The sequence below is a fragment of the Suillus subalutaceus genome (genome assembly GCF_016647625.1).
Source record: "Suillus subalutaceus strain FC151 chromosome Unknown DFJ58scaffold_9, whole genome shotgun sequence".
Classification (NCBI taxonomy): Eukaryota; Fungi; Basidiomycota; class Agaricomycetes; order Boletales; family Suillaceae; genus Suillus; species Suillus subalutaceus.
Genome location: NW_024540258.1, coordinates 365,418 through 384,585, shown reverse-complemented (window position 1 = coordinate 384,585; position 19,168 = coordinate 365,418). Strand labels below are relative to the sequence as shown.

At 46.4% G+C, this 19,168-nt stretch overlaps 7 protein-coding genes across 7 annotated transcripts; 5 read left to right on the top strand and 2 right to left on the bottom strand.

The window, feature by feature from the left end:
- Positions 1 to 9: 9 nt before the first annotated feature.
- DFJ58DRAFT_763327 (proline-specific peptidase) lies at positions 10 to 1,193 on the bottom strand. The gene is made up of 3 exons (XM_041388607.1): positions 746 to 1,193; positions 401 to 704; positions 10 to 348 (listed from the first exon to the last, which is right to left on the bottom strand). The coding sequence occupies exons 1-3, from the start codon at positions 1,050 to 1,052 to the stop codon at positions 90 to 92; spliced, it is 870 nt and encodes a 289-aa protein (XP_041249200.1). The 5' UTR covers positions 1,053 to 1,193; the 3' UTR covers positions 10 to 89.
- A 2,812-nt stretch (positions 1,194 to 4,005) lies between these two features.
- On the top strand, positions 4,006 to 5,364 carry DFJ58DRAFT_763322 (uncharacterized protein). The gene is made up of 6 exons (XM_041388606.1): positions 4,006 to 4,124; positions 4,172 to 4,275; positions 4,305 to 4,374; positions 4,427 to 4,624; positions 4,645 to 5,222; positions 5,275 to 5,364. Exons 2-5 carry the CDS (start codon positions 4,256 to 4,258, stop codon positions 4,918 to 4,920), a joined length of 564 nt encoding a protein of 187 aa, XP_041249199.1. The 5' UTR covers positions 4,006 to 4,124; positions 4,172 to 4,255; the 3' UTR covers positions 4,921 to 5,222; positions 5,275 to 5,364.
- Positions 5,365 to 6,060: 696 nt separating this feature from the next.
- DFJ58DRAFT_763319 (uncharacterized protein) lies at positions 6,061 to 7,767 on the top strand. Its single transcript, XM_041388605.1, has 5 exons — positions 6,061 to 6,193; positions 6,247 to 6,734; positions 6,787 to 6,877; positions 7,028 to 7,266; positions 7,318 to 7,767. The coding sequence occupies exons 2-5, from the start codon at positions 6,354 to 6,356 to the stop codon at positions 7,534 to 7,536; spliced, it is 930 nt and encodes a 309-aa protein (XP_041249198.1). The 5' UTR covers positions 6,061 to 6,193; positions 6,247 to 6,353; the 3' UTR covers positions 7,537 to 7,767.
- Positions 7,768 to 8,010: 243 nt separating this feature from the next.
- DFJ58DRAFT_495392 (uncharacterized protein) lies at positions 8,011 to 9,011 on the top strand. The gene is made up of 2 exons (XM_041380680.1): positions 8,011 to 8,435; positions 8,493 to 9,011. The coding sequence occupies exons 1-2, from the start codon at positions 8,309 to 8,311 to the stop codon at positions 8,927 to 8,929; spliced, it is 564 nt and encodes a 187-aa protein (XP_041249197.1). The 5' UTR covers positions 8,011 to 8,308; the 3' UTR covers positions 8,930 to 9,011.
- Positions 9,012 to 9,515: 504 nt separating this feature from the next.
- On the top strand, positions 9,516 to 9,965 carry DFJ58DRAFT_652493 (uncharacterized protein; the record flags this gene model as incomplete). Its single annotated transcript, XM_041381691.1, has 3 exons — positions 9,516 to 9,600; positions 9,646 to 9,769; positions 9,845 to 9,965. The coding sequence occupies 3 exons, from the start codon at positions 9,516 to 9,518 to the stop codon at positions 9,963 to 9,965; spliced, it is 330 nt and encodes a 109-aa protein (XP_041249196.1).
- Positions 9,966 to 11,592: 1,627 nt separating this feature from the next.
- Positions 11,593 to 15,587, top strand: DFJ58DRAFT_495349 (uncharacterized protein). The gene is made up of 10 exons (XM_041380679.1): positions 11,593 to 11,600; positions 11,653 to 12,296; positions 12,344 to 12,399; positions 12,449 to 12,619; positions 12,670 to 12,694; positions 12,751 to 13,368; positions 13,428 to 13,800; positions 13,857 to 13,977; positions 14,035 to 15,123; positions 15,171 to 15,587. Exons 2-10 carry the CDS (start codon positions 11,749 to 11,751, stop codon positions 15,506 to 15,508), a joined length of 3,339 nt encoding a protein of 1,112 aa, XP_041249195.1. The 5' UTR covers positions 11,593 to 11,600; positions 11,653 to 11,748; the 3' UTR covers positions 15,509 to 15,587.
- A 1,622-nt stretch (positions 15,588 to 17,209) lies between these two features.
- On the bottom strand, positions 17,210 to 18,508 carry DFJ58DRAFT_644462 (uncharacterized protein; the record flags this gene model as incomplete). Its single annotated transcript, XM_041381401.1, is given in 5 exon segments — positions 17,210 to 17,586; positions 17,636 to 17,751; positions 17,763 to 17,947; positions 17,987 to 18,183; positions 18,238 to 18,508. Coding segments are annotated over 5 exon segments (1,146 nt in total), but the record flags the coding sequence as incomplete, so codon positions are not given.
- Positions 18,509 to 19,168: the final 660 nt, after the last annotated feature.

Here is a 19,168-nt window from a genome sequence, read left to right as displayed (position 1 = left end):
GTGGAAAGAGGAAATCACTAGCTATCTGGTCATTCCATTCCTGTGTCTTCATTGAAGCTTAGATATATTTTACAGGATTATTTAATCATTCAAGGATACGTCAGAAAATCAGCCACTACTTGAAAATATCTTGCCTGGTCCTCCTCCTCCAAGAATGGCATATGACGCTGCGAGAACTGCGCCCACTTCACATGCGGGATTCTGTGGAAGAAAGGACTGACGCAGACGTCCTGCGCTTCATCCATGACACCGTTAGTGAGGAGAGTAGGAGTTGTGATTGTGTGAATCTGATCTAAACACGACCATGACTTCAGCGTGCCCGTAATGGTGAACTCTGACGGTCCAATCCTGGCAACAATGATCAGTACATGTCAAAAAGATACGTCGAGACATCACCTACATCGTATGATACACGGTAGGATTTTGCATCATGGCTGCAAATGACGTCTCCATCACCTTTGGCCAGGGGGTCTTGCAAATGTGCTTTTCGTAGAAGATCCCCATCATTTGTTGATATTCAGGGCTATCTGTTGTTCCTTCTTTCTCGTGCCTCTTAATCGTCTCCCTCACATCCGCTGGCAGCGCGTTCAACAGCTGGTCAGTACTCTTTTCCCACAGTGCCATGGATGGGGCTCCGCCAGTGAGGACGAGGTGTTTGAGACCCACAGGGTGTCTGTGGCTGGCGTAGTGCGCCCCTAACATCGCTCCCCAGGAGTGACCCAGGAGAGCAAAGCCATTTGCACACCGAGGTGAACAAGAAGGTTGTCCAGCTCATCCATGAACAGATCGACTGTCCAAAACTCTTTGGGCTTCTCCGCCACACCTTCAAAAATGGACTTGCCGATGCCGATCTGGTCGTAAAAGATGACGGGGATGTTGCATTTGGTGTGGATTTCAGCGAGAGGTGTCATATACTCATGCGAGATGCCGGGGCCGCCGTGCAGCACGACGAGAGGGTGTGAACCCGAAGCGAGATCCCCGACGATTTTGTACCAAGTCTGGTACGTGTCGTCACCAACTTTGAAATCTACTTTGCCTGTAACTTCAGTCATTGGAAGTTGAACGTATGAGGCGCGTTTGTTGAGCGAGCTAGCTAGTAGCAACGACCAGAACGCAACCCTTTATATACGAGAAGGATGTTTCAACATTCGAGTTGGACTATTCCGGCTGTTTGTCCATCGCCTGAAATGAAAATGGCGGTGTTTAGGAGGGTGATCATCATGATATCAGTTGTATTAGCACTGTATTCGAGGAATGATGTAGCAATACTTGATTTCGCAATTTGGAAAATATATTCATCCAAAACTCCAAATACCGAATGCGGCGATCACCTAGACTTGTGGACGGGCTGGTCACCAGTCTAGCGATCACCACGGAAGGGAAATTTGAAGCTACGGACTAGGGTCGATGTGGAATTTGGATGAAATGGGCACTCAAGTGATGGTGTATGCACATGTATACATTAGTAATACAATTACCAGCCAATCAAAATCGTCCATCATTGAGTAGTTTCCGCTTCCGCTACCTTCTAAACCTGAATTTTCCTTGATAATTATTTGAGTTTCCGCGATAGTCCATCAGCTTGCGCTGATACGGTTGTGGGGTAAGATATACATATTATATCCAAACTATGACAATATTTGCTTCAAACGTTCAGATCTCAGATCTCAGAGCCTCATGATCAGTGATCCGCATCAAAATGGACTCACGGAGTGAGCATGCGGCCGTTTTCAATGAACTTTCACCACTCACATGGTCAGTAGTATGCTTGATGTTATCTCATAATTATGATGGATCTTATCAGAGTCACAGTCCATGCCTATCACACGACGGGCGCCCAACTGCCGTGAGTCCTCAATACTCGTTGGCAAAGCGCACCATAATCGGGTCTGGACCTTCACGTTCGAATTCCTCCCCCTGCACTCTTAAAGTTTGAGCCAAAACAATGATCAACACGTAAGTCGCGTTGAGCCCTTCTAAGCATCAGCTTGGTGAGGGAGATTGTGTTCGTTTAGAATTCAGGAATATTTTTTCCGGAATGTATCAAGTCGCACGATGTACGGTGCTAACGGTACTAGTAAGAAAATCCCTTCCGCCCTTAGTTCACACATATAAACCTTTATAAAGCCACCTCACCTTTGATAGATGGGTATGCCTCACACCAGGGCAATCATGGACCTAGAAGCGCGGTAGGACACAGGATCTCTAGATTAGATTGTATTCAGTTCTACTCTCAAATGAATGTACACGCACAGAAGATATCAATTTAGTCCCTTCCACTGCACCCACTTTCTGTGGTTGTTATCAAGTACAATCTCAGTAGTATAATTTCTCGCCGCTCATTCAAAAAATAAACTGGTGCAATAAATTGTTGAGGGCATCTGTCACTATATGTATATGATAATTATATCCAAGATGACCGTCCCTGCCAGTGTCTGCTGCTTCAATACTCTTTACAACAAATTTTAACCTTCCCGCTACATTGAGGCCTTAAAAGCAATCCAGTGCTCTCCCCGCTAGAGGTTCGTTAGCCATGTCCCACACCATCGCTGGGACGTACTTACATTCAGTACCATCCACGTCGTCACTGGTCCTGGGACATTCTCCCTCGTCTGCTGCTGAGACTCGCGTGAAGGCCACAGACAAGAGTAAGACGTAGAAGCTGATGTTGAGCACCGTCATAGTATTGAATGATACTGTTGTTAAGGCTCGCTGATTAAGATACGTTGTTTTGTGCCAGACGAGATTGAGAATTGGGCCCTTTTAAACATCAGCTCGACAAGGGGTTAGTACCTAAATGCAGTGCGTTGATTTGGAATTTGGGGATCGCTCGCTTTCTGGTCAAAGGTAAAACGGAACTCGGCGCTCAGATTTAGCACACAACGGTGGACTGATGCGGACTTACCATGGCTGTACTAATCACCAGTATTGTCTGGCGCATAGGTTTTCAGAGTCCTAGAATGCTAGTAGGCCGGCGTGACGGCACTTTTGAGTTTATACTGTTTATGGAGTGGTGCGATGATAGGGCCTCTGAGCAAGGACTCCATGCTGTTACTTTCGGGTTAACTTTGAAAATAACATGACTCGGGCGGATATACTGGCAGTTTCTGCCATAATGAAGGTTTCGATCAAAATGGTCAGCGATCAAGTCGCAAATACTTGGAACCACGTAAAAACGTCTGCGTGATTTAGGCTGATTAGGCTGGTGGATTAGGACGCCATATTATAGAACTCCATATATCATAATACTCACTGACGTCTCGTCTCTCCTCGTTCAGAGCAAGAGTCAGTGTCTCGAGGTCCGGAGCCTCGAGCGGTTAACCGTATCCGACTGTATGAGTCGTTCTGTCAACACTACACGTGTTTCTACGAATATTCTACGTCCCGCAGTCCGGAGGCTATGGACTACAATGAGTCTAGCTCAGCTGCTCACCTGTTATATGGTCAGAAAGAAATACCATAACCTTACCTTAAAATTCTGTGTGGTACATCTGATGATCTTTCAGGATGACGGAGATGACAACGGACTCTGTGCACGGGCCGGTACCAAGGTGGAATTTAAAAGCAGTTCGTGATACACAGTTCGTGATACATCTGCCGGCGGTTCGGATGCCCGATATGCATCAGTAATGCGGCCCATATGATTCCTGAAGGATGATGATGGACTCTGATGCAGATGACCGTCTCTACTAATATCTGACCAGTGACAACTAAGCATCGCCGGCAATTCAATCACATTACAGCTATTTTTATATCGAATCATCGATAGACCAGAATCGGATCAGAAACTCACTTAACCGCTTTTATTTAATATTGGAGCGACACCATGTTGAAGGCGCTCCATGATGCTAACTACTTTGTAAGTCCTATAAGTCGTCATCATTTGGGAGTACGATAAAGCGACTTACGCGACTTACAAAAGTAGCTAGCATCATGGAGCGCCTTCAACATGGTTGTCGTTCCAATATAAATAAGAGTTTTCTGATCCGATTCTGGGGTAATCTGCTAAACTATCTATTTATGTGATAATTATTCAAATTAGATCTAACTACCCTAGCTTTCCTGATGTACTACGGCTACGCGCGAGATCCGCGAGGAGCTCTAAGCTTGACCACAGGGTAAAGTATTTTGGGGCTATGGCAAACTCGCTGGCTGTGCTAATCATATATCAGCACTGAGCAGGGATTCTGGACCTACTTGCCATAACAATCAAGAACTTGCGTTAGTACCTGCAACTTCCAAGCAATTGGTATCCATGGTGTCTCGCGGAGAACTGTGGTTGGATGGATGTTCGGGATGCTTAGTGTACTTGTCACCGTGTGGCACGCTCGCATCCAACTGCAACCAGCACAACATCGCGAGTACCTCCCATGTGTGTTAAAGCAAAAACATGATGAACTGACCTCGGCATTCAGAATCTATAGAGTACACTTACGCTGGCGACGATTACCCATGGGAATTTCCTGTCGATCTCACCCATGAAGCCGTCGCGATGACTCTCCACGAGAGTATGCATTTTGCTCTGAACGCATCTGATACAGAATCTCAACTGGAGTGGGAGAGCCTCCCAAGCTGGCCGAAAATAATTGGTCGCACCCATCTAGGACCAGAGAACCGAGTTTTCGTGGTGGTCTCGGTCATCAGCTTCACTGTTTATGGATGCTGCAGAAAGCTCTCCTCGACTACAACCGTGATCAACCCAAGGTCTCATATCATCACACACATCACTGTCTCAATTATCTTCGGCAGACTCTTATGTGTGATCCTGCACACACGCTGGAGATGGGAGACTTTCTGAGCATCGATTACGAGAAGGACAGAATCGGGGACACATTAGTATGCAGAGACTGGGGCAAGGCAATTTCTGTACTTGGAGAGTACCACGAGAAGTGGTTGCAGTGGAGAGTGCATTGGGACTAAACTGACACTACTTCGTAAGCTTCAATCTGTTTTCGCTGAGCGCATCTGCGGAACTATGTATTATTTTACTGAGTGATTCAATAGTCGTACTAGGTTTTACATCAGCCAGATCTACCTGTCGTTTTCTCCAGTTTCTACTTTCATTCATTCTCGATCTTCCCTCGTTCTCTTGCCTACCTGGACACCTAACATCGCCTCTGACGCCCGTGGCTTCGACGGCGAGATATTACAACGTGGTTACGACACTCACCAACAAACAAATGACTCAAAAGACTTTTGCGACATTCTCTGCTGTAAGACTGGTATGTAGGTCATGAAGATAACATGACCGTTTTAATCCAGTAAGGTCATCAGAAAACACACTGAAACGATACTGGTCTGATGACTACCCAAGAAAATACTCGGCCCAACGCTCAGCACGCATTCGGCAGTTCTGAGCAATTCCTCATTGGGGTATAGATTGAATTGATTCTCCACAATCAGGAAGGACAAAATGCTCGCGAACATTAGGTACAAGACGAGAAGTTTCTAGACACATAGTGAAAAATTAATATAGCCGATAAAAGACGGATGCTTAACTCTGCAAACCGGTGCAGCATGATGAGGATCATGAACGCTTTGATTGTCAGCACTGGATGTAATCAACCACTTCAAACTCAACGTCAGTCACATGGCAATGCGAGCGATTCTCATAAAAAGCAGTGACTCGGAGGAGTTAGGACATCAACAAATCGTTGGCCAAAGAGCGAATGACCGAGAAAACGGCTGACTTCAGGAGATAGGAGGGCATGTGGAACATCAGGATCCGACGAGATACCGCATCAAGAAGACCGACGTGAGTGATGGCAACGAATGATAGACGACAACGGGCACTAACGCGAAGTAGTGAAGAAAAACCAATAGAGATCTGGACCATTAATATTTAATAGCGACGACTGAAGCGGGAGAGAAATTAACATGGGGTAGCTACGAATGTGCCACGTCCTGTCGTGTCTGCTCGGGCGACTAGCTACTAGCTATAGGTACAGGTACGGTAATTGCAAGAAGCCGGCGGTGGAGTCGAAAACATTGTAAGATTCTATTATTGGCATCCTGATCCGAGTCGGGCAGGATCATCTCGGTCATAGTACGACCTTCCTTTTCGTCCTCCATCATGCGACTCATCCTAATTAGTTCAATTCGATCATTTTCGGTGCGCTCGTACCTGCTCGTACATCTGAAACGTCGCCAGGTACCTTGCGTATGTCCGAACAGGCCCTGTGACAGTGTGACAGTATGTGATCCTATTCTAGGTCCTAAGCTCACGGTTCACCTTATGTACTTAAGGCGCCCAACGGCTGTGGTACCAAAGGATAATATTTAAGAAGGTGCTAACATCATGATCATGACTCGCTCTCGCCCAGAAGGACGCGTCAAACATCATCCGATCCATCATGTCGTCTAGTTGGACACCAGACGAATCGTCTGGAACGCTTCTCGCAGAGAAAGGTTGGTTGCAGGGTACAGTGGTCAGCGCCGTTGCATATGGCATTGACGTCGCACTGTACTCCATGTGCTTCCACCTCCTTTTCCGGCAGATGAACCGCATGAACTACAAAAAGCACCTACCTCTACTCTTATACATCACCACAACTTTCATCCTCAGCACCTTATTTATGGCAGCGCTGGCCGATTTCACGCAACTCGCATTCATTCAATATCGCGATTATCCGGGTGGTCCGAACGCATTTGAGAATGAAATGTTCGGCATTCCTGTGGACAATCTTGGAAACGTCTGTGGTTTTCTAACGATGATGCTTTCAGATGGATTGGTCGTGAGTAGAGGTATTCGACGTTGAAAATGTTATCGCTAATATATCTGTGCAGGTTTGGCGCTGCATGGTAATTTACAGAGGGTGTATGGTGCCAATGTGGATCATCATGCTATTCCCTGGTTTGATGTTCGCTGCATCCACCGGTCAGTTACTTCCTTCGAATGTCTGCGCCACTGTATCGGTCACTCACCATTGCATCGATTAGCTATGGGTATAATGTTCCTGCTTCAAGTAACCTCGAATTCCCCATATTTCTCCTCGACAAACATCAACTACACCGTTCCATATCTCAGCCCTCTCACTTGCACTGAACATCATCATTACGATCGTTATTGTACTTCGTCTGCTCACATATCGTCATCGCATCTCCAAAGTTCTTGGCTCTAGCTACGGCGCTCAATACACGTCAATTGCCGCGATGATCGTTGAATCCGCCGCTCTGTATTCCGCGTTTTCAGTGGCATTTCTAGCTCTCTTCCTTCTAAACAATCCTATCTCGGCGACATTTCTTCAGTCGCTCACTCAGGTTCAGGTGAGCACTGGAAAATAGAGAGGCATTCGCGCTGCTTATGACATGTCACAGATAATTGCAATGTTGCTCATAGTTTTCCGAGTCGCACAAGGAAAGGGTTGGTCTCAGGACACCATGTCTAGGGTCATGACCTCGAGGCCATCAGTGCAAGCAATCCGCATGGGTGACCTCGGGTACGGTTTGCGGGACGGCTCCAAAACGTTCACCAGTTCCAATGGCTTTAAAAAGACTACCGACTGTGATTCAGTGGAAGCACCGGCAATTGTGTGAGCAAGGCCACTTGGATACCTACTGAGGTAGTAGTTGTATAATGCTGCGGTTCAAAATCTTTTTAAAATTTTATTTAGTATACTATGGACCTCAGGATTCGATTGTCTGTACTCCACGATTGCTTTGAAAATAACGCATTCAGTGGAACCTGTAGTCATCCAATGCGAAATATTCATATCGACCGCATAGAAGATGGCGTATCAGTACTTCAGTGTCCGACTAGTAGTACTGGTAAGAGCCGGCCTCATCATGGGGGTGGAGGCCACGCCCAAACTGATGTCCGCAGATAAGCAATTGGCACACTGCCTTTCAGCCTAGGCCTAACCACTGGGGTCCTTATTACGCTAACATTTGCCTTCCATTGACTTTATTTATGTATGGAAGAAGTCCAAGTATGGTGCGCTAATGACTATTTGGGAATGGGAAATGATCCTTCATGTGCGGTAGCATCGGGCGTATCAAGGAGATCTGTGATCTGGCCAAGAAGCACGGCGCATAAACTAGTACTGTCGGACTTAAGTACTAAGTTACGGGCCCCGCGGCGCCGTCGTTGTTGAGCATCTCGACTGGGAATCCCACCAAATGGTCAAAGTTCCGAGCACCTAAATCCTCCGAGCCACGCAGTGATCTGTATCCGAAGCATTGCCCCCTGATGCGTGATGCATTGATGCATGTGGGGAATTACGCGCACGAGGTATCTTAGCGTCGCAGTACCGCCACAGGGCTACGTGTAGTTGAATAACAAACTTACCGTGATCCCCCGCAGGCAATAATGAGACTAGTCTTTGCTTTCAAAGTGATACTCACCACAGCTATAGCCATTGGTCTTGTCAATATTATTGCACGAAGGCCATGGTTGTCCAATAGCAGGTATTTCGAAGGAGTTGCTCTTAGCCATGGTACTGCAAAGTTTTTTAGCACGTCCTACAGGCTTGGCTGACGATTCCACATACCAGATCTATCCCTTCAAGTGAAATTCGGAGAACCAGTATGGATGCGAGTAGACCAAACAGCGCACTACCGCGCGGATACGGATGAGGGCGGAGAAGAGTTTGCGAAACTCGTTCCGCGCGGAGGACACACTGTTCGCATCAAAGATGCGGAGACGGGTGAAAACCGCATTTACACAGTGACACTCTTTCACCAGCTCAAGTGTCTGGGAATCATCCGTGACAACTACGCAGCAAAGCGCCCCCCATCATCCACCACTCGTCACTGCATGAATTATCTTCGTCAATCAATATTGTGTCACCCCAACATGAGCATCGAGCCGGCAGTAAACAACCTAGGGTCCGCTGTCAGGGGATACGAGACTGTTTGTCGTGACTGGACAAAAGTTTATGAGGAGGTGGACAGACTACATGGAATGACTTCGGATGTTAGGAGGGTTTAACGGGTACCTGCACAAGCTGCACTCCTTGTTACCCATAACTATACTCCCTACATAAGAATAGGGTCTGGCATACCGTGAGAACATCGTCAAAGTGCTACCAAGGGTGACATGAGGTCTTCTGATAATCACGGACTGTGATCTTCCATCCTCCTGGACCTATTACATTCAAGTGAACGTAAACTCATGGAATCGATGGTCGTGGGTGTCATAGAACGAAGCGATATAGCTTGAGCGCTTAAGCTTGTGAGCTTCCAATTTTGAAACACACGTAAGTGCTCTTTAACTCGATAAGACATCGCAAACTGTGCTCCACTGGCCTCTTGTCGTCGTACTCTTCTGCACCTTCGTCAACCTGTTACTGGTTTCTACCCCTGCCTTTTTCCAAGGCTCTTCAGTATCTTCAGACAAACTTATCACTCGAAAGAATGTCCACTTTCTCCGTCGTCCTTCCCAATATATGCGATTTGACGAGATCCCACGGACGTCGCCTCCTATTCTGAGAGAGTTCACGAATTTCCCCATGTCTGTTAGTTTGGTGGATCATTCTGCGCCAAGTCATGTTTTCAATGACTATCTTGCAATGCGCATGACACGTATTGGCACAATCTCACCTGATGACCTCAAAATACATGTTACACAAACTGTCGGTTTATCTTCCATTTTTCTGTTTTGTATGGACTGATGGAATAGAAGGTTTCAACGATATTTTAATTTAGGGGCGATCGACTGGGGCATGGAAAATTGCGAATTGCACGTCGCCCTTGCACCTGTGGACCGACCAATTACACTTGCTTTATACCGCCTCGATGCCACTGTACCAGTTGATATTTCAACCTTATCGTTTAACGTCCGACCGACACGGGTCGCGAAACTTGGTAACATAGTGCCAGGGAAAGACAGCTTGGACTGACACAGAAAACTTTCTTGTGCGATGGACGACGTCCTTGTTTTTGAGTTAGCATGTTCAGAGGACGAACCAAGCAGTAGCTGCGATATAGAATGGTGGCAAGCTCACAAGGAGACTGCACCTGGTTAGCACTTCACCACTTTCTATGAGATTCGCTGACATCATAATTGAATCTCTAGCTGTTTACATGATCCAACGCTCCACTGCGTGATTTTTCCTCGGATTTTGGTCATCGAGACGAAATATTTCGTTATTTAACAGGTTTCGGCATCCGGTTACAATGTTACGCAACCCGTCCCACTTGCCATCAGCTGTCTTACCCATGTACCATCCTTTCCGGTGCGATCCGCACCCTACAAAAGTCGGCAGCCGCGCAAGTGTTACTGTAAATCATAGTATGAGTTTCAAAGTCAACTATGCACCGAGTTGAATGGCCAAGTAAATATATCACTGACCGTACTCATCCCCAAATCATCATCCTACACCCACTTTGCCCTAAGTGCAGACACACGAACGTAAACACCTCGTCATAGGCGGATGTTGACCGCTTACAGGGGTATGGGCGGTGCACATGAAGAAAGGGTAGATGGATATCTGTAGGGAGACAAGATTAAAAACATGTGGAATTAGGAGATACGAGCTCAAGTTTTTATGAGACTTAATTTGATGGGATGGCTCGTCCGAGGAGTCATTTGTTGAACAGGTTGTGCTCTCATTTCCTACCCATTCCCTCTGCGCGCACTTTCCAGACATGCCAGCTGAAACAAGGACCGAAAATTGTCCTGAGGGCTTCTTCTGTGGTTTCTTATAGGCAGGTGTTGCGGTGTGGGGCGAATGGGAAGTTAGAGAGGTGGGATTTCAATTTCATGACTCAAGAGAGGCGGAAAGGATGAGGACGGGTGTGAGGCGTTAGTAGCTAACAGGATATAAAGAGGTAGCAGCTGGAGGGGGATAGGAAGGAATGACGGGTGATTTGAAGTGAGTACGAGCTGAGGGACCTGGACGATTGTGGTAACCAGTAGCCGTCAGTCTTATCGAACATCTACGATAGGCGCCAATGCAGGGTGTCAGCGGTACAAATAGGCCAATGGGCATATGAACGTTCGACAGATGGCGTACGAACGTTATTAATATTGGAGTATTGTTACAGCGCTAACGATGATGAGTCGGTAAAATGATAACAAACCTGTCACTATTAGTACATCATCATGTCACTTGATCTGGGCCTCTGGCCATAGGCCTCCATAGGCCCTTCCATTCACTCATCAGTTTTCCGTTACTTCTGGATTCTCAGGCGGTCATTCTCTTCAAAGTCACTCATTGAATAAGTACATTATAGGTACTCATGGCCGCCCAGGTTCTTATCGATCATCTTAATGTGTCACTGCATCATAGTCTCAACGTTGCAAATGGACTATTGAATGGGCGCTCTTTGGTTCAAAGTCACTGCGCTGCTGAGCCTAGCGCCTAGGCTTACACTTTCCAGTCCCCAGATGATGCATCATGGAACCCTTCACTGTCACTGTTGGTGTTGTCGCTGTTTTTAGGCCATTCAACTTTCAAGCAATATCCTGATTCCCAAGCTTCAGGTCATTTGGATCATCGATCATATACAATAGGCGCCAATCCAGGGTCTCAGCGTTACAAATAGGCGTACGAACATTATCGGCTGAGTAGCGGTCAGTCTTATCAATCATCTACCTAGCGCCAATGTCTCAGCGTTACAAATGGGCCAATGGGCACACGAACGTTATCGGGGTAGCGGTCAGTCTTCTTGATTATCTACAACAATGCAGGGTCTCAGCGCTACAAATAGGCCAACGGGCGCTGGCTTCTCTGGCGGTTATTCTCTTCAAGGTCACTCATTGGACAAGTACTCACTAAAATTATCTAGTTCTAACGCCTTCACTGCATGTGCTTCATATCAGTCCTTACCGATCATCGCGGCTGGGTCCCTGCATTATGGTTTCAATGTTGTAAATGGACTAATGCCAAGCGTCTTTCCTTGGTTCAAAGTCAGGGTGCTGCTGAGCGCCTAGGCTTACATTTTCTACCTCCCCATATAATGAGTCCCGTCATTACCATTGACAACGCTATCACTATTGGTCAGGCCATTGGAGCAGTAGCGAAAGCTGCAGATCATCTGCGTAGTCATGTTCGTCGTGTGGACAAGGCTAAATCGTCCTATCAGAATCTGCTGCATGAGTTCGGTTTAGTCCTTGAAGTCCTGGCCAGAGTCATGATAATAGAGCAAGATACCCCTCTTTCAGACGATCCCCAGCATCCACTTTCGTTACTGATGTCCAAAAATGGACCAGTCATGAACTTGAAGGGAGAACTGGGGAGACTTCGACCAAACGAGGAGATGGAAGTGTGGAGGGAAGAAGAAGCACAGTCGGTTGCTAAGAAATTGAGAGGCTATTATGGCAACATCATAGCGATTCTAACAAGGGACTCGCGGTGAGTTGACTCGCTTGTGATGATTGCCAATACTGACGCAGCACCAGGAAAATTCTCAAGGACGTCGATCAAACAGTCAAAGAATTAGGGAAGCACAAGAAAGGTAAACGGCTTACCACCAGCTACTTCCTCATCTTGTTCAATGTGCATAGATAGGGAACGTCGAAAGTTCCTTGAATGGATGAACCCTGTGTCTTGTATCGAGAAGCACAATGCCTTTTGTGGTCAACGCAACCCCAAGACCGGTCATTGGATTTTCGACGCCAAAGAATATAAGGACTGGAATGATTCGGATTACGCGTTTCTATGGTTGAATGGCCAGCGTGAGTTGTATCATTCACCATCATATGCAGGTTGTTGACACTAGCAACAGCTGGACATGGAAAGACAATACTAGCGTAGGTTCATATTCATCTGAAGAGTTGTCAGAGAGCTCAGATTAACTTCTGAACAGTTCTTCCATTATCAACAAAATTCAGGGTAGCGATATAAAAGAGTCACAGACGCTCGGTTACTTCTATTGCAGTTTTCAAGACGACAGGACCACAAACGCGGCTGCAGTATTCCGCTCCTTGATCGTTCAGCTGCTTCAACAATCTGAGCTCGACTGGATCACACAGATAGGCAAGCAGCAAGAATCGAACAAAAAAGGGGGCCTTGTTTCTCTGCAAACATTCTGGCAGCAAAACTATGATGCAATGCCTCATCCCACAGATCTGGCGTCTCTACTAAAGCTTCTTGTTGAAGTGTCCGAGATGGTTCATCGACCAGTTCTCGTGATTGACGCCTTGGACGAATGCAAAGACCACCTCGACCTAATCAGACATCTTGAAAAACTTCCTGAAGACACTCGATTACGATTTTTTATCACCAGTAGATGCATGCCAGACGTCCAAGACGCCTTTCATGGTCTCCCCATCTCCAAATTGTCGCTGAAGGACAACGCACGACAAATGAAAGACATCTGCGTGCACATTGAGGAGCAGCTGGAGAATCAGAAGCGTTTGTCACAACTGCCTGACGTGCTGAAGAAGATGATTTCAAAGAAATTGTCAGAAAATGCCCAGGGCATGTGAGTAAAGCAAATTCCGCTCGCTCCTTGGAAGTTCATCAGCATATGATCGCATGCAGGTTTCGCTGGGTTCAGTCTCACTTGGACGAAATCGTGGCTTGCAAAAAACCCGTCGATATTGAGCCAACCCTCGATAAAATTCCAACTGGACTTTACGAGACCTATAATAGGATTATCGAGGCTATCGGACGGAGAGGACCAAGGGATAACCAAATCGCCCACAGTTGTTTGCTTTGGCTGGCCGGCGCGTTCACCTCGTTGACGTTTGATCAGCTTAACGAAGCGATGATGATTGAAGTCGGACAACCAAAGCCTAATCTGAACTATGGCGTTAAGAACTATATGGATATCGTGGCTGCGTGCGGAGGCCTCGTGACTTACTATGAGACAACGACAACTAAGGTCGTCGCTCTATTTCATCCTAGTGTCAAAGTATGATATATTAACCTTTCTCATCCTGCTCGCCGGCTGATGCACCTTGCAATCAGGATTACTTGATCGATCGTTTCTTCAAATCGATCTCAGACATACACACACGGATCTGCAAGTTCTTGATTGCGTATATGTTATACAACTTTATCTCTGTAAACTCTAAGATGTACCCAGAAGGTGTGAGACTATCTTTCACGCATATGAGCTCAGAAACTGATGTTTAAATATGTGAAGATCCAGCTATACGACGCCATTCACAATTGTCAAACCCGTTACTGGGTTATATTGACCAAGGATGGAAGCACCTTGGACATGTTTCGGATGGGGATCCTGACATTAAGACCGCCCTGTGGCAGCTGAACTCGAAGTTTCTTCGAAACGATAAGAAACATCCTGCACTTGCTCCAGGCGAATTTGAGTATAAACCTAGGGGGTTGGATGCCGCTGAAACTTCGCCCTCACTTCTATTCATCCTGCTTGAGCACGGGAAGCCGTGGATGGTCGAACCTTTCGTTAAGAAGTACCCCCATCCGCCGCACATGGATCTTAACAGTGATTGGGGTTCTCCCTTGATTTTGGTCATAGCCAAGAACCCTGACTGCCTCAGAATTCTCCTGGATAGGGGCGTCGATCTCAATAAGCCTTCTTCGTTCAAACCTGGTTTATATGCCAACCAATGCACTCGTCGCAGCTCCCATACTCCAATTTCGTGGGCAGCTGTAACTGGAAGTGAAGACGCTGTGGATTTCTTGCTGTCACAACGGGAGGTCAAGCTCCCTGATGATATTCTGTTCATGGCTGTGAAGGCGGACAAACCGTCACACAAATCTATCCGCAAATTTCGTCAATGCGGTGCGAATGTCAATTCCACAGTCCATGGTTCTACCCCTCTTCATTATTTCCTCTCCAAAAATCGGCCATCCAATGACGAAAGCCAATTGCTACCCGTCGTACAGGCGCTCGTTGAACCGACTTGTAATCTTTCTTTGCAGGACCGGACTGCTAGAACAGCACTACACATTGCTCTTGATGCGCGTCTGGAGGATATTGTCGCATACCTTCTCGAGCAAAACGCAGGACTGTCAGCAACGGCGGTTCTCGATCCAGACATATGGACATGGGCTGCGAATCAAACGTGGTCGACCAGCGTAGCAGCGGCTCTTGCTCCTGATCGGCTGCGCACTAGAATCAAGGGGAATGTTGTTCCTGATATAACGGAGTCGAAAGTCGTCGAGTTTTCAGTTGCAGTCACTGCCGACCGCGACAACGCTGATCCGGTCTGTGCTGTCGTTATTTCAGCGATATTCAATAGAGAGCTGTCAAGTGAGTGACCACTTTCACCCAGCCGGATAATTTGCTGATTAGCGAAGGTTACAATGACATCAAGGCCAACCTTTCATATTGTAATCAGTCACTTCAAAAGGACATCCAAGGCTCCCTGAAAGATGATTCCCCCACACCCGAGTTCATATTTACATGGCAAAGTGGGAAGCGTGTCTCTAGTTGCTTGCTCGATTATTATCGTGGAGTTAAAGTTACCAGGATGCTACAGCAGTTAACGAAAGACAAAGACTCGACTGGCATCTCCCTTTCTCTTCAGATGTCCAAAAACAAGTGGAACACCGAAGTCTTTGAACTTGGGGTTGAGTTTGTGCTTGACATCTACAGAGGTCCTTTACCTCGACTCGTGGGAGGGCTTTCACGGTGATGATCGGTGATATTTAAGATAGGTTTTAATGTTGTCCAGAATACGAAGAAATTTAATTAGTTCTACATTCGACTTGCGAGTTTTGCATCGAGAACACGAAATAGAAGGAGCGCGACGCTCTCAGTACTCAAGCTCGAGAGTCACCGCGGAAACGCCTTTTTTAAAAGCCCCGCCCATAACCCGAGGCAGCTTGGATAACGTAGGACGTAAGATAGACCTCATACACCGGTTCATCACGTGATTTGAGGACAGGATACATGATTTTGGCTCGTTACTCTGTTGCAAATTAGAATGAGCTAAATCTGTTCTAGGATCTTGTGGATATGTACTATAATGTCAAAATGGTCTACTCAGAATCCCTATTTTCGGCCAACTGAAGGAGGAGTAGGCATTTTTGTAGCAAATTCACCCTTGTGACTCATTTATGACTGATGCTACCACCTGACCTTCCCAATAAGTAACTATAATAATAGTAGCCGATAACGTGTCTCGCCAATTATCACATTAGTCTTTTGCTCAAATCCTCTACACCAGCGATAAATCCTGCCCCAAATACTGCAGGATGTCCTTAGATATACCTGCATATAAATATCAGCACAGGGTAATTCGGGTAAGTACGTTCCGTTCCGTTCTATTACTTATCCGGTAACCCCCGCTTCCTTGCCAAACCTCCCGCTCCTCCTAGAAACTATTCCCACGCCGTTCTCTTTCCCTCCTCATCGTCCTCTTCAACGTCAAGCCACTTGCCGGTGTTCTATAAGTGGACCTACTCGATGTATAACCGTGGTTCCTCCTCCAGAAAGGTCTCTGGCTTGTCCTGCTGTCTCGTTTAACAAGTGGAAGCTATTAGTACAGGCAAGTATGCACTGCCAAGGATAGAGGGAGCCCAATGCGAGATAATACAACAAGCTTGGGTGAGTTTGACGAGCAGACTATCATTCCATACATTTTGACCACCATCAATAACACAGAGCTTGCTTTCAAGCTTGCCAGTCGTGCAAATCTCCCTGGCGTGGATGAACTCACAAGCAGACCATCATTCCGTACATTTTGACCACCCTCAATAACATGGCACTTGCTTTCAAGCTTGCCAGTCGTGCAAATCTCCCTGGCGCAGATGACCTCACGAGCAGACCATCATTCCGTACATTTTGACCACCCTCAATAACACGGCGCTTGCTTTCAAGCTTGCCAGTTGTGCAAATCTCCCTGGCGCAGATGACCTCTACATTAAGCAGTACCAGCAAGTGTTCTCATTCGTTTCCCTATTCATTGTGTCTTGTAGTACCACCTTGCCCTTACAATATGATGTACAAACTCTGGTTAATGACAATCAATTCTCATTCTACCGGTATAGGAGGCCATGTGTATGAGCAAAGTCAAGAGTAAGTCTAAGTAAGGCAAAATCTTCAGAGATAAGCTCTAAAACGACGAATTGTAACTCTGGGCGGGCATCGCCAAATCAGATGAAAAGAAGTCAGGAATCAAACCACTGGCGACCATAGAGTCTAACTTTTCGAGAGCTCAGTCCAATTCAGCATCAGTAAAGAGGGGAAATTGATCATCAATATTAGCAGGTGCAGCTCCAGAAGCAGATGAAGTAGAGATAGATGGCTCGAGGATGTCTTGTGAAACAGCCGAAGGTGCTGAAATAGAGGCGTCTGATGAGGGAGCGTGTGGCGTACTATCGCGCTCCTCATCACTCTCAACAGTATCCGCGCTTTTGTATGCCTTCTTCTTATGTGTAGAAGGGTTGTCCGATGGTTGGGTACACTTTTTTCCCTTGTCTGAGCGCTGACGACGGGTGCGCTCAATGATCTCCCCATTGTCAATATTCTGAAGGCGCTCTTGAAGAAGCTGTTGATATTCTTCCTCCTCCAGGTGTTTCCATTTAATGGCACCACTTTCCCACTTGTCCTGGAGCATCTTGAGCTCGGGAAGAGAACTAGACGCTTCGCTCAAGTTCTTGAAGGGGACAGTTGAGGGCCAGCCCTCACAAACGATGTGATAGCGTTGAACAATGTTGCGCCAATATTCTGTCCATTGCATCGTGGCCTGCGGATTACCGGTAATTTCCTCTGAAAATGATTGTTAGAATACAACTAGTTTAGATATCAAATGACTTACGAAGTTTCTGGTTGATGATATGTCTGGTTTCACCACGAGCCTTTGAACAACAGTCCTGATGACTTTTGGCTGCACCTGCCATAAGATCATAAGTGTTTGATGTTGAAATATCAAGACTGACAAAAACTTGCCTTGCATGGCATATCCTTCCATCTTACTCATAAGGTCTTGGCTATCGATGTTCATCGTCGACTCCATGAAATTATCAACTCCTTCGGTATTAAATGTGATACCTCTTAGTGCGAGGTCAGTAGAGCCTCGCGTTGAGTAAACAATTGATTCGACACCAGTGCGGCATTGAAGCTTAATCAACTGATTTGATATCAGACACTTTGTAAACTTGAATAATACCTCGGTCTCAACAGCCCTAAGTGTTTGCATGATATCGTTGATCTTCGACCTCAACGATATTCTCTTACCCTTGGTCTTGTGCTCCCTGTTCTCGTCGTATTCTTTGATGAGTTGGTCCTTGTCTTCTTGTGAGAGCTCATGGTACTCATCAGCATAGTTGTGTAGAAGGTCTTGCAGGACTGCTTTTCCAGAGCGCACTTGAGCTAAGATCCACCATTAGTAGTTGAACCAAGAAAAATAATATAACATACAATTTTCATCCGTCACTTGCTGATGTTTCTTCCAGCAAAACGCATTCCATGGGCTTGATTTCGTGCGCTTGAAGCGCAATGCAGTATGGCCCACATACAAGTCATTTTGCACGCGTCGGATACTCTTGTGGTGAGAGGAAGCTATTGTCTTCATGGATTCATCAAGATGGAGCCAAGCCTCGTGAAGCGCTGTCCTGAAACCTTGAGACTTCTGGCGACGTTGTGTTGTCAGAAGAGCTCTTGCTTCCTTGCTGAGATGGACCTTTGGACGAATTCATGACAGGCTTTGCACACGGTTCTTTGCCATGGAGAGGGTCTGATTAACCATAGCGTCGAGCTGTGGGCAAAATAATCCATTTATGAGTCGCTTTATAGACGGTGAATTTGTGAAATAAGATTCAGACTATACCAATGGGGATCTACGTACAAAATGAAAATGGAAACATTGTAGATGAGCGCACTCTTACAAAATGGCAGGTAACTGATCTAGAAGATTAAGACCAGACAAAAGAAGTAAAGTGCGCAAATAAAAACAAGGGTGCCGAGCACCTGGAGAACCACCGAAAGTAGTGCGGAAATCTACAATGTGTATCAGTAAGATTTAATGTCAAGAAGATACTGCAACATATTACCTTACGCACACCAACCACTGTCTGAGGGATATTCAAATCGGCACGAAGTGCCATTGTCAAATTGGAAGCCTGCTCATAGGTAAGATCCCACTTGGGGGACCTCAAGACAGTTTCCCAGCGGCTACTGCGCATGGTGGTAATGAGCTCACGGAGCTTCAGAATTGTTTGGTCCCCAATCTTAAACCAATCAAGTACAGCATCGGTATTGGGCCCGATGCTGATTAGTGGGGGACTGAAAAGCTTATCATCCGAACAGCTGGGATTTGTCTTGCGTAATGAAAAGGCCTCAGCGTGTCGAC